This window comes from Saccoglossus kowalevskii, chromosome 6 (genome assembly GCF_978046115.1).
Source record: "Saccoglossus kowalevskii chromosome 6, keSacKowa6.1, whole genome shotgun sequence".
Lineage (NCBI taxonomy): Eukaryota > Metazoa > Hemichordata > Enteropneusta > Harrimaniidae > Saccoglossus > Saccoglossus kowalevskii.
This window is the reverse complement of record NC_140646.1, coordinates 27,335,426-27,347,761: the sequence shown is the minus strand read 5'-3', so window position 1 is coordinate 27,347,761 and position 12,336 is coordinate 27,335,426. Positions and strand designations below refer to the sequence as shown.

The 12,336-nt window shown below is 36.3% G+C and overlaps 1 protein-coding gene across 2 annotated transcripts; it reads right to left on the bottom strand.

The window, feature by feature from the left end:
- Positions 1-741: 741 nt before the first annotated feature.
- On the bottom strand, positions 742-11,011 carry LOC102801576 (uncharacterized). Of its 2 annotated transcripts, none has more exons than XM_006811312.3 (18): positions 10,648-11,011; positions 10,023-10,250; positions 9,629-9,751; positions 9,206-9,280; positions 8,800-8,891; positions 7,654-7,764; positions 6,774-6,863; positions 6,609-6,645; positions 6,368-6,513; positions 6,173-6,284; positions 4,105-4,181; positions 3,928-3,994; positions 3,604-3,698; positions 3,331-3,404; positions 2,564-2,757; positions 2,334-2,469; positions 1,929-2,002; positions 742-1,299 (listed from the first exon to the last, which is right to left on the bottom strand). In XM_006811312.3, the coding sequence occupies exons 2-18, from the start codon at positions 10,117-10,119 to the stop codon at positions 1,238-1,240; spliced, it is 1,662 nt and encodes a 553-aa protein (XP_006811375.1). In that variant the 5' UTR covers positions 10,120-10,250; positions 10,648-11,011; the 3' UTR covers positions 742-1,237. The 2 variants fall into 2 exon arrangements, with proteins under 2 accessions (XP_006811375.1, XP_085356419.1); XM_085500293.1 differs by having other exon boundaries at positions 10,652-11,011.
- Between the last annotated feature and the right edge of the window lie 1,325 nt (positions 11,012-12,336).

Here is a 12,336-nt window from a genome sequence, read left to right as displayed (position 1 = left end):
CTTTTATATTATAGACAATTACAAGACATTGAACAGTATTTTGTGTACGTGTTATTTCAACCAAGACATTACTGCAATTGGGTAATAGCTGAATACTGCATACAATGACAAATTAGATCCAACATTTATATCTGTAAATGGACTGCCTGTGTAACGTTTGTTATTTGTTTTAATAATAATAATGAATGGAATGTCCTGCATTAAGTGATTTACAGCCTGGCCACGAGAGGGTGCACATCATATTGTCCAGTCTTGTTATTCATAAATATTACACACAACACATTATGTTATAAGTTATGTGCAATTAGTAAGCAATTCTCATAATAGTAATCGAGGGCTTCCCCCACAAGATAGCTGCCAACATTTGATACAAAAAGAATACACTTCGTACTAGCTTAATATTTGTTTTGCAGAAAGTTCATATAACGTATGGGAGCTGAAATGTTATCATCGTCAACAAGCACTCCTAATCGTTTCTTCTCAGAGTTTCAGTTCAAGGTTTTTTTGGAAATATTCTAGATATGTCTCCTCAACACATTATTACCATACATGACATGACCTGTCAATGTGAACCTCTATATTTACATTCGTGATTAGGGGGATATTCTTAAATACTAAGGCATATATATATATATATATATATATATATATATATATATATATATATATATATATATATATATATATATATATATATATATACACCAAATACGTCATAATAACCATTAAAGGCAGGCAAACTCTGATTACAATTCCTTTCTGTAAATGACTTGTTAATATTACTATCTATGAACAGGTAAACTATATATCGTATTCAAGCAATATACATAACAATCAAGTATATATAGTGTTATATAACCTCTACAGAAGTGAAAATAATATACCTAACCGTAAATCAACTAAGGTCACAAAGGGAATTTACAAGATATTGAACAGAATACAATTACAGGCGAAATACAGATAATACATTACAAAACTGTTAAAATCATTGAATAAAATATACATAGAGTCCAATGTTTACAACCAAGGGGTGATCATATACTAGTACTGCTCCACATATGACATAATTCTTTTGTAATGGGCTGCCCATGACTACGTCCATATTTGAATTGACAATAATGACTTTATAGTTATCATTATCAAATAATGGCCATAGAACATATACTGGATATTTTCTAGACTGTGTACCATTTTTTTGTTTTCAGTTGTATCTTCACTTATGAAACATTTGACGTTATCAAGATAAAGAAAGTGAACGCTCAAGTGCAAGTAATAAATCATATTCTTCTCTGTCAAGGCCTGTAAAAAATAAACAAAAGAATAATAATAATAACAATAATGATGGATAATGCCAAACATATGTGTTTCAATTATTCTGATTGTTAACACGGAAATATCTGTAACTATCGATCTTTTTAATTATTTCGATTTTTATTTTCAATAAAACATATCCAGAATCCACTAGTGCCAATTTGTAACTGCAATCGCCACAGTATGAACACTGAAATAATATCATAAACGATATATACCAACGCTGTACATTAAATCACTTGCAAAGATGGTCGTGGGGTTGAGTCCAGAGGGAGCCATCCAGTTTTGTCAAGCGAACCTCAGAGCCTACGGTACAGGATGACAATTTAACGGAGCCTTAAGTGAAGTGTCAAATACGTCGCCGGCTTGAGAGGGTAAATCAATCTCTAACTGTCAGCCTCTCACTGATGATTTTATGTGTATATTACTATAATAGTTTGCGTCGTGCATCATAATTATCTACAGCTACCATCACGCGGCCGATCGCAACAAAAATAGGGTGACGTTGTCGATGCACTTGTGTCCAAGCAATAGTTCGGAAAGATTTGGTAACTTATGTAGTTGTATTTAAACAAACAAATGTTCAAAAATACAGCTTTTGCCACTTTAGTATTTACCTTCTCTCCTGATAGGACGTGATCTTTTTGTTGACTGGTTCACTTGTGTCATTGCAGAAAAATCGAAGTTATAACTGAAAAGGAATGTGTTTCATGTAATATATTATTAATGTATTTTAAACTTATAACTTATAACGGTAGAGCTAGCTAACTCTCATATGTTATTGTATTGCTTGTTGAAGCAGTCAACAAAACTAACAGTAAGTAAATTATTAATTCAGCGTGGATGAGGTGCGCGATGACGTCATTTGGGAAACGATCTGCAGAACTATTCATATTACAAACAGTCTGCTTAAATATATTCAGTGCGTAATTGACAAATCCTGGCTGAGAACAGAAGGTGGCGTGTTTTTGTGAACTCATTTATGTCTGTGAAGTGTCAGACTACAGCGTCTTAAGACTTACGTATAATCCCCAATTTTGATCGACGTACATCCTTTGGGATTCTTATTGTAGCTTTCCTCCACTTGTGGACCATATGGCTCATCAAATAGCCTCCATTGTTGATGGTTGTCTTTCCAGCGCCATGCCATCACAGTCTCTACAGCAGGATATCAAGCAGAAATCAAACTATGTATTCAAGACATCCAATAACACATGGACAATAATACATTTGAAATTGCATATGTCCATACCTGTAATTGGCATCACCTGTGCATATGTTATCTCTGGTTCACGTCGTACGGTTGTCGTTGCTGTTGGTGTTGTCTTTGGCAAAACTGTGGATATTGTAATATCATCATCGTCGCCTATTTCAACAATTTCTGTCGGCCCAGCTGCGTCGATAGATGAGACAGATTTTTCAACTCTACCTACTATATTTCCATCACTGAAATAATAAATATGTGATGGGTACTGTGGTGAGCAAAAGATTAACAATGGCTATACTGTCTATATTACTTTCAAAAATATAAAATGCTGACGCCAGCCGTATGTTACTACATGTGTATATGCACGTATGGTTTCCTGACATGCAAATTCACAAAAACTGTCAATCTTGCCTCATGAATATTCGTAATATACTACATTATTCTTTCAGTTTGTTTCTTTTTGTTGGCGTACGAACTATTGGCCTAGAAACAGTTGACTACATTGCAGTGTTATACATTATTTATGGGTGGTTGACGTCTCAGCTGTTTGATAATTTTATTTCAATATTATTTACAAACAAAGTAGATAATAAATACAACTTCAGCATACGTGCAGGTACAATGTGGAGGTAAAAATCACAAAATATTTGTATGTGAACAACTGAGACGAACATTTACAGGGTCCAAATGTCGATTGATTTGTTTGATACTGCCCAATGCATATCAGAAAGTTGTCTTAATTACTGACTGTAAATAAACAACGTGCATTTGTATGTAAATAAAAGCATAACACAAAACCGGTTCATATTTACCCTAGTATCTTCAAATCATAACAATTGTCTCGGCCATGACGATAGTCCGCTTTTACACCATTTGACCACCTAACCTGTTTGAAAAAAGATGAATAATACTCCGATATATCCAATATGAGTCATGTGACAATGTTGCATTATCAAGAACAACATTCTAAGAGTTTCAAAAGTCAATTGCGCCAAAAACTGAGAAGTTACATTTTATGCGAATGACAAAACGGGTGAAATATATCAATGTCGATTCACAAAAGTCCCTTATAATAATTTTCTGACCTGCACCAGACCTTTGGTTGCGCCACTGTGTACTTTATATACAACGCCAGTATTACCTGAGCCGCCATCTTGGTCATCCCATTTCCAATCTTTCCCTAATGTTGTCAGATAACAGAAATGTGGTCGATTTATCGCGAGAGCAAAATGACAAGTTTTCGTAAAAATATATCAACACACAAATGTTTTGAATATCACGCTGGGAATATATTGATCCTGTATGTACGTCATTGGTGCAAACAATCTGGTCCGCCACATCGTTGAGCCTGTATTTTACATTTCCATTGCAAAACATCTTCAGTAGTGATTAATATGATAGATACATACCTCTTTGAACTCTGACCCCGACCTTGATGTCATCTCCGGGTTGTATTATACGAGGCTCATCAACAACCTGGAATTCAAAAGTAACTATATCAATGTTTTGATTTTCAATGTGCATACTAATATTTGCTTCCATTTTATTTAAGCACAATGTACAATACAACGTACAATGGTTAATACCTTTACATCACGAGATCCCTCCGCACCATACCTGTATTGATTACCATCTCCATGGTCCCACTGCACTCTAAGAACCCCTGCAATTTATAAAAATGGGCATGCATAGAAGGCATAGCACTGACTCAAGTTTCCATTGGTATTAATAAACATTTGTATTATCACCATGGTAACTCCAGTGCCTTCATTAGTGCAAAATGTGTTTACAATGACGGCATGGTCTTGCGCACGAGTTATGAATGTTTTAATGTACATATTCAATACAAATTGAAAGCTAAAAATATAAGCAATAATTTAATTCCGTGTTCATTCTCAGGACTCAATATAAGCTTATGAATTCACCGGTGAGGGCACAATTACTATTGCAGACCCAATGTCTTTGCACCTAATATATTCGTACCCGTGTCACTAGCCTAGTCAACTTCTTGTAGTCTTTTCTGTGGATCCGGAAAACAATAGAAAGTTAAGCAGAATTTACGAACATCTCTCTTCAAAGTTGTTACGGCCTTTATACTAAGATAATTTTATCGTCGTTTACGATTTTAACCAAACTCATCGTTCAAATATACTCGCGATAATTCATTCAAGGTTTGACTTCGGTTGTGGCAGTATTTTTCCCCTCGCCATGGAGTTGAGTTTGACACGTACTATTAAACACACAGTCATGGTTTTCGAGAGAAAAAATGATTTCATTGGTATTTGGGATCGTTCATACATGTAATCTAGATTTTATAATTCACAAACTATTGCCAGCATTAACGTAATGATACCTTATTTTTTAGACAGCCGTGAGTAAGGGTGATTTTATCAGTGTTGTGACTGCTCGCATAACGCGTTTTAAACTTGTCATTCTTTCTTTGAACGAGGGAAAAGCTTTGCATGCGCCAGATCGATAAATAATTAAAATCAAAAGCTCCCATGAACCCCGGACATTCATGAAAATAATATTGCGTACATGCGCAGACGAGTACACGCTAATAATGATTCCATCGAATCCAATGCATAAGTGCACGAAAGTATTTTCAAGATGGCGGCTTCTTTACAGTCTCGTAATTCCATAAATGTGTCATATTTGACTGAGTAATGAGTATTTAAGGTAAATAAACTGGGGTCGTCCGAACCAGTTGGTTCTCGTCACTGATTCATTAGTAACTTGAACCTGTAACCTGCGTTTTGTATCTAGGTTTTTCCTCACAGCACACAAACTGAAATTCTAGTCGTGTCGTGTGTCCGAGCGTAGTCAGGAGTGATTGTTTAGCATAAAACACCATGTTTATTATTGCCAAAATTGCATAAATGACTTTTAACTGTCTCATCGTTAGTCAACTTTTATCAGGCTTCTCCGGTACTGCTGGTTTAGCAAGGGCGGCACAGACTGCCCGGTACGCCCCTGTTGTGACGTCAGAACGGAAGCAGGGCATTCAAAATAACTATGAACAAGCGACCTGATAGTCGAAATACTTCCGCTGACTTACAAAAACATTGTGTTAGCCGAGTCGAACAACGCATACAAAATGACAAAAATATTTGCCACACAGAGAGAATTGAAGTTATGTTCATGATATTAACAAATCTGACAGAGATAAATTCAAGGTACCTGCATACCAAGAATCACAGCAATTGAGCTGGTAGAAGTCGAAAATTAAAAAAATACCAAAAATGACAACAATATTCGCCAAAATTAGAGAATGTAAGTTATCGTCATGAATAAACAAATAAACAAACGTATCTACCTACATACCAGGTCAAACCAATTGAGCTGGTAGTTTTTTTTCAACGGTCAATCACCTATATGAACAGCTCCGCTCTATCATCTTTGATGACAGTTGAGATAACAAAATATTTACAATATTTGTGTAAATTGTAAAATATGTGTTTTGCTCATCCTTGTTTTGGCTGCCTTGTTTTTTTCAAAATTATAAAATACTATTTAGTTCTGACAATATTCAGTATACCATACAGTTACCAAATAGATGTATGTAAACTCTGTAATGTTACTATATTGTATGAAACTGAGGCATGAATGTCTCTTTCTCGCCAATGTGGGTAATTATGAATTATCGCTCTCTACCTGGTGAAATGTGTTCTACTACGGTACCAACACCGTGCTTGTCCTGGTCTTTCCATTTCCAGTCTTTTCCTCTTCTTACTCTACTGCCTAGAGTCGGAAGACTATCTATCTCCTACAAGAACAAATTATGGACGAATAAATGTACTAGTATATACTGCTATCAATCTTAACAACGCAACAAGTGCCATATTATACCTTGCTTCCCTGCTCGTCGTCATCTTCGAGACCCATCATCAACAGTAACATTGCCAGCATGGCTTTTCCTTCATCCTCATCAACAGCTTCACCGAGACTTGTCATGAACTGACGCAGCATGAGTAAAGATCGAAGACTCTTCAAATCTATGAAGACAAATAAACCAATATATCATAATACGCTAATAATGATGTTCTGGTCAGTACGAAATACACGTACTCACCTAGCATTGGATACTTACCATCACCGAATTTCGTGGCAAACCGAATGAGTAACACCTTGAATGAATAAAAAGATGAGACACATTTAGATATATGTTTATATATCTCTAACAGGTCATTTGTAAATATAAATTAAATATGATATTGATTTTCATTGAGATTCAGGGTATATTAGTATGTCGTACCTGACGCTTGAAGAATCCACTGAGTTCTTCGACGTTATCAACCACCACAAACATACCATTTGTTAACTTGGCGATTGCTTGCAAAAGTTCCTTTTTTCAATAATTGTAATGCATGTTATTATTCATTCATTTTATGGTGTTTGAAGGTGGCAGGCAAAAGCATATTTCGTTCACACTAGTATTTCTGCTGGAATTGATAGGCTCATAGTATAAAATGTTAAAGCGGGAGGGTCGTCACCTGCGTACGCGCGGAAATTGAGTTCCAAGCGACGATAAAAACACATGCTAAAAACGCAAAGGCTCACGGGCAGACGCTTGTTTGTAAACAATGACACGCTATGGCCACCTGACGCATGCGCAGGTCACGACTCTCCCGCGTTAAGCAGATTGTTTAGACTCGGTGCTCATTAAAAACCAGCAGAGTATGTGAAAAACATTGTCCTTGTCGTACTGTTGAATTACTGAGGTTAACAAGCATATAACCCAATTTAACGAAGTTCGTGTCGAATTCATTTGAATCAAAATGTCAAAACAAAAATCTTTCAACACATAAAAATATGCTCCCATCCACTATTTAACAAAATATATAAATTTGAAAATGCGCGTCTCCATTTGTTGAATACAATTAAAATGTTGAAATTCTTTTAAAAAATGTGAGGAGGCTGACCTATATTTTGGAATCTTGCCATAAACCCCAAGGGCTAATAAAAACACACCCACACTAAAGTAGAATAATTTATAATACTGCTGAATTGTTAGATGTTTGATTTATATTGTTTTACTAAGGATTACATTAGTGCTATAAAATGCACCCTAACATGTAAATGATTACTTTTAGCCTGTAGAGTTATTCAAAATACACCAATTAGGCTATACTTACGGGGTCGCAATCGCCGCATCCCACACACGCGATTGGTATCGGATGTGGCAGTCCTACTTCTTTCCACCCTGGTCCGAATGCTGCAGCTGCTTTTAAAACTTCCATCTTTGCCTGAAATTATCAACCAATACAATATCTAATAATGCATTTATAACATCGTTTTTAGCCACTAAACCTTTTAAAATTGATTTATTAATCTATTTTCAACAAAAAGTATTAGTAAAGTAAACTTTTGTAAAATTTACAACTACGACTCTTGAATTGCGGCCGAATAAATTATGATTATAAATTATGCAATTAAAGCAGCAATCACTGTAGCTATCGATATTTCTTCGATTGGATGAAGCATAGTTTTATATCTGCCATTAGAAGACCTGTGATTCAGTCCCAAAACTGAACAAACTGGTTTAAGTATCCAACGATTACGAGTGTACGATCGACTGATCACAACAGGCAAACCCTGTACAAGTACTAATACGAATTTCCATATTAATAATACTGCACATTTTTTGCGAGAAAATTCTGACCTCTCAAAATATGTAATGCTAGTTTTTCTCAAATTAAACCCGAAATAGAAATCATTATACTAGTATATATATCGCAAAATAGTGAAAATTGGGGAAATAAATTTTCACACATTATTATACTAATTTTGTGAACACTCTATATCGACGTTTTACATTAAATCACTTGCAAATGAAAAAAGATGGCCGCGGCGTTGCGTCCGGGTCTTCAGAGGGCGTCATATATTGAATCCAGTTTTGTCAAGCGAACCTCGGGTAATACGGTACAAGATGACAACTTTATCGGGGGCTCTGGGCGAAATGTCGAATACGTCGCCATCATGAGGAGCTAAACCTTTCACTGAAGATTGTATGTGTTATTTCTCATAATACTGTGTGTCGTGCATCACAATTTTCACGGTTTCAATCACATGATCGATTTCAATGAAATGGCGCATACTCGACCCTTAAGTTTCACGTGACATTAATTAGTCTTGTGTAGGGTCCCTTTGTCCATGCAAAATTGTATTGTATTTAAAACAATATTTTGGTAAGATTAGGTCATCTTTATGTGGTTGTATTTAAACAAAGTTGCTACTGCTTCCCTAATAATACGTATATCTGAACGTCATCGGTTGCTTACCTCGCCTTCTCCTTTCTCGCCAGTCGGTGCGCCATCAGTCATAAGAATTATACGTGGCGTCAAAGGCTTACCAGCCACTTTCACAACACCGCCTGGAGATAATTATTTTATGTTACGTTGCGTATCGAAATATAGTGGCGAAGCAAATTTGCGCTAACCCCCGCATACTATCGGCCATCATCGCTTAATATCGCCCACCCTCAAATATTATCGCCCACCCTCATATATTATGGCCCATCATCGCCCACCATCGCATATCTGCCATCATACAAATGTATTATTGGGCACAGTGTACAGTACATGATGGTTAGATATATTGTTGGTACAGTAACAGCAAAAAAGAAACAGACATGTCAGACAGATATAGGTCAATGGCATTAGTGAATAAAATAAAATTTGAACTTACCGTGTTCTAGAATTTCTTCCATACATTTCATGAGACCAGAAAACATTGGTGTTCGTCCTCCAGCTGTTAAACCGTCTGAAAGGTAAATTAATGGTTTCCCTCAGTGTTACGTATAGGAATTCAATACATATCAGCGGATCTACAATAGCGCTGGTTTTAGAGACAGTATCCATCTCTCTATGAATTGCATGGTAAATTGACATTCGAAAACAAAATTCTGATAGGCTGTGTGGTTTGCATAAGAATACAAGTATGTGATTTACAATCTCCATATCAATAGAAAGGATGATTTAAAATTCACATACAAACAGACACATAAATGATTGATAAGAATGAACCACTGTGATAGTCAAATACACCTGTATTACTTGCTCGATATTTCGCATTGTCATTTAGTAACCATGAAGTTGTCTTTCTACTTACTTGCGGCTCTCTTCACTTTGTTGTAATCATTTGTTAGCTCCTGTACGATTCTTTCGTTTTTCCCAAATTCGACGACGGCAACATTTTCTTTAATATCACACTCTTTAGCCGTTTCTTCCACGCCTGTACAAAAACAAAAATACTTTAAACAAAGGGAAATTATTGCCAGTATTGTATTGAGCTTCGTTCTGATATATCGTATTGTTTTTATGTTGGTGTGGCATTTTATGCTATTCTTACTTATTTGGCACAACGATAAAATGTACACGTGTTGTTGCAATGTATGTGTGGTGTGATGCTGTTTTTTCCCTGAAACTGTGCTGTTGAATCTGCCGAATAGATGCAGTTAATTTTGTAATGTTTGGCAAGTAATACTGGTCATTTGATGACCTACCTTCCAAGAAAGTGACCACGGCCTTTTTGAGCTCTCGCATACCTCTTCCAGCCATACTCCCAGACGTATCCAGACATAGTATAGTGTCCAGTGGCATGGCGATAGTTTTCAGTTCAACAGTTCAACACTGCATGTAACTATGTTCAAATATCACAGTACGAATGCCACTAGCGTTGAGCTCTACGGTACGTACACCCCACTATGTCAACCGCCTGCCAGGTTACATTGCTGGTAGAAATATTCATAACAATAATCGAATCTATAAACGGATGTAATATTTTGTTTTGTTGAACATTTAAACGTGGTTGGTTTGACCGATATTTACTTCCGCGTACAAGAGACACAATGGACGTGGAGCAAAGTTCACTTTAAAGCAATAACGTCGGCCATTATGCAAGATGTCGGCTGGGGTTTAATTATTGCCTAATCCAAATAAAAGTGGCATTACAGTTAAAGAAAGACGGATAGAACATGTTATTACTGGGACGCACATTCAATTTCTAGTGGGCAGATGTATATGTCGAGTGTTACCAACGCCCTGGTGTGTATATATCAGGTCGTTGTTAAAATTACCTTATTGTGTTTAGTAGTTCCGTCTACAAAAATGGAAGGTAGTTGTACGCACCTACCTTATCCGTACAGTGAAATAACTGTGTAGATCAACTCACGGGATATGTGTCCTATATATTAGGCGAATTTTCTGTGTAACCCGTTGTTGACGTCGACGTGTGTCAGGCGTACCTAGGTCGATTTAACAGAGTTGGGATTGTGTTTTTATGTTCGTCTGTTACAGCGCCGAGTAGCATATATAGAGAGTACTGTCACCAATTCCAGGAATTGAAAACATAGGGGTCAAGCGGAGCAATTTGACGTATGCAAGAGACAATAATATATTCCTCGTCGGAGAATGTCGCTGATGTGGTGTGATGACCTCCTACGATCGAACGTAAAAGATATAACATAGGGTATTGAATAGAGAAGCAAACGCGAAATGAAGTACTGTGACGGTCTCGTGTGCTACAGAGTGACTGAGGCCCATGACAATATTTCCACTTTTACAGAACATTATACAATCCGCGTGGCAATCTACGTAATTTCGAATGGCATATTCATCCCTTATCGGTCTGAGTTCGTCTTCATTATTTGGTGTTACGAATAAAGATTTCCAGCCGAAGCGTAATAGTAGCGTAAATATTTTTACCGGTATATCCATATACTAATAGTGAAAGGGCGGTGGTCGTCGCGCCGAGCGTGTGCGACCTTTGTTTTCAAAAACAATAATTTTTCCACAATCCAATGCGCTATTTTAATGAAAATCACGCGTAAAATCACCTGGGTAATTAAAATTAGAAATTACTCAGTTAAAATTTGGCAACGTCTCAGTTTGTAGTCGTTGGTCTGCGCAACAGTCAAAGTCGCCACTTTGTTTATATGAGTCCAATATCACACGCGAATTATATACAATTTATGAAAGCGACATTGTTTTTTCAAATAATGTATGAATATACCCTGTCAGACACAATATGATGCAATTGGGCTCATGATTTTGAAATATAAAGGCGAATAATGATTTTCAATTGTGAACATTGCTCAATATAATCTTTGATCCATTATCATGTAATTAGAGTTTTGAAACGTTACAATGAGGCTAAACAGTATGGGGGTGAATAGTGAATTGTAACCCGCGTATAGTTTGATGTGTAGACCAACAAAACTCAAAGCACATATGTCAACACCTTCAAACATTTGGCTTTCATACAAAATAGTATTTTAGTTTATTTGTTATTGTTTACTAGTTGTTCCAAAAATACACTGTCGTCATTGGTAAGCTCTTACTATACCACTTAAAACAATCGTATGTCCAGGCAGTTGATACTGAGTGCTAAGATCGGCTCAACAATTCGATCTCAAAGAAAATATTGCTGTGGTACAATTTGGTAGGAGAGTCTGAGCACGTTTATGAAGATAATATATAATATGTTCTTTATATAGGTTTGACGTCACAATCATATATCTTCCTTTATTGTTCCTGGGGTATTTGAAACCAATGAGTGTCATTCCAACTCAGCAGCCAATCAGCGACGACCTTACAGTGAGATGACAATTGCAGTTTCAAATACCCCAGGAAAGTGTTATATGTTCTTCGTGTAATTAGGTGTTCGTATGCAAAGGATTTTTCCACACAAAAACGACGAATTCGGCCGAATCTTGTTAGCGGTTGGCTTAATATTACCCGAATAAAGTGTGAAGTATTTTTTCCTGATTTGTAGGAATCAACTTTATTTATTTAGTTTTATACCGCATTCAAGATGGC

Bases quoted from the DNA above. Each gene is read 5' to 3' on its own strand.
- LOC102801576 (XM_006811312.3), bottom strand. From the start codon at position 10,119: ATGCCACTGGACACTATACTATGTCTGGATACGTCTGGGAGTATGGCT. The intron at 9,281-9,628 runs GTAAGTAGAAAG...TTTACCTTTCAG, and splicing joins CAAAGTGAAGAGAGCCGCAA to ACGGTTTAACAGCTGGAGGA. The intron at 4,182-6,172 runs GTAGAGAGCGAT...TATAAATTGCAG, and splicing joins AGTAGAACACATTTCACCAG to GGGTTCTTAGAGTGCAGTGG.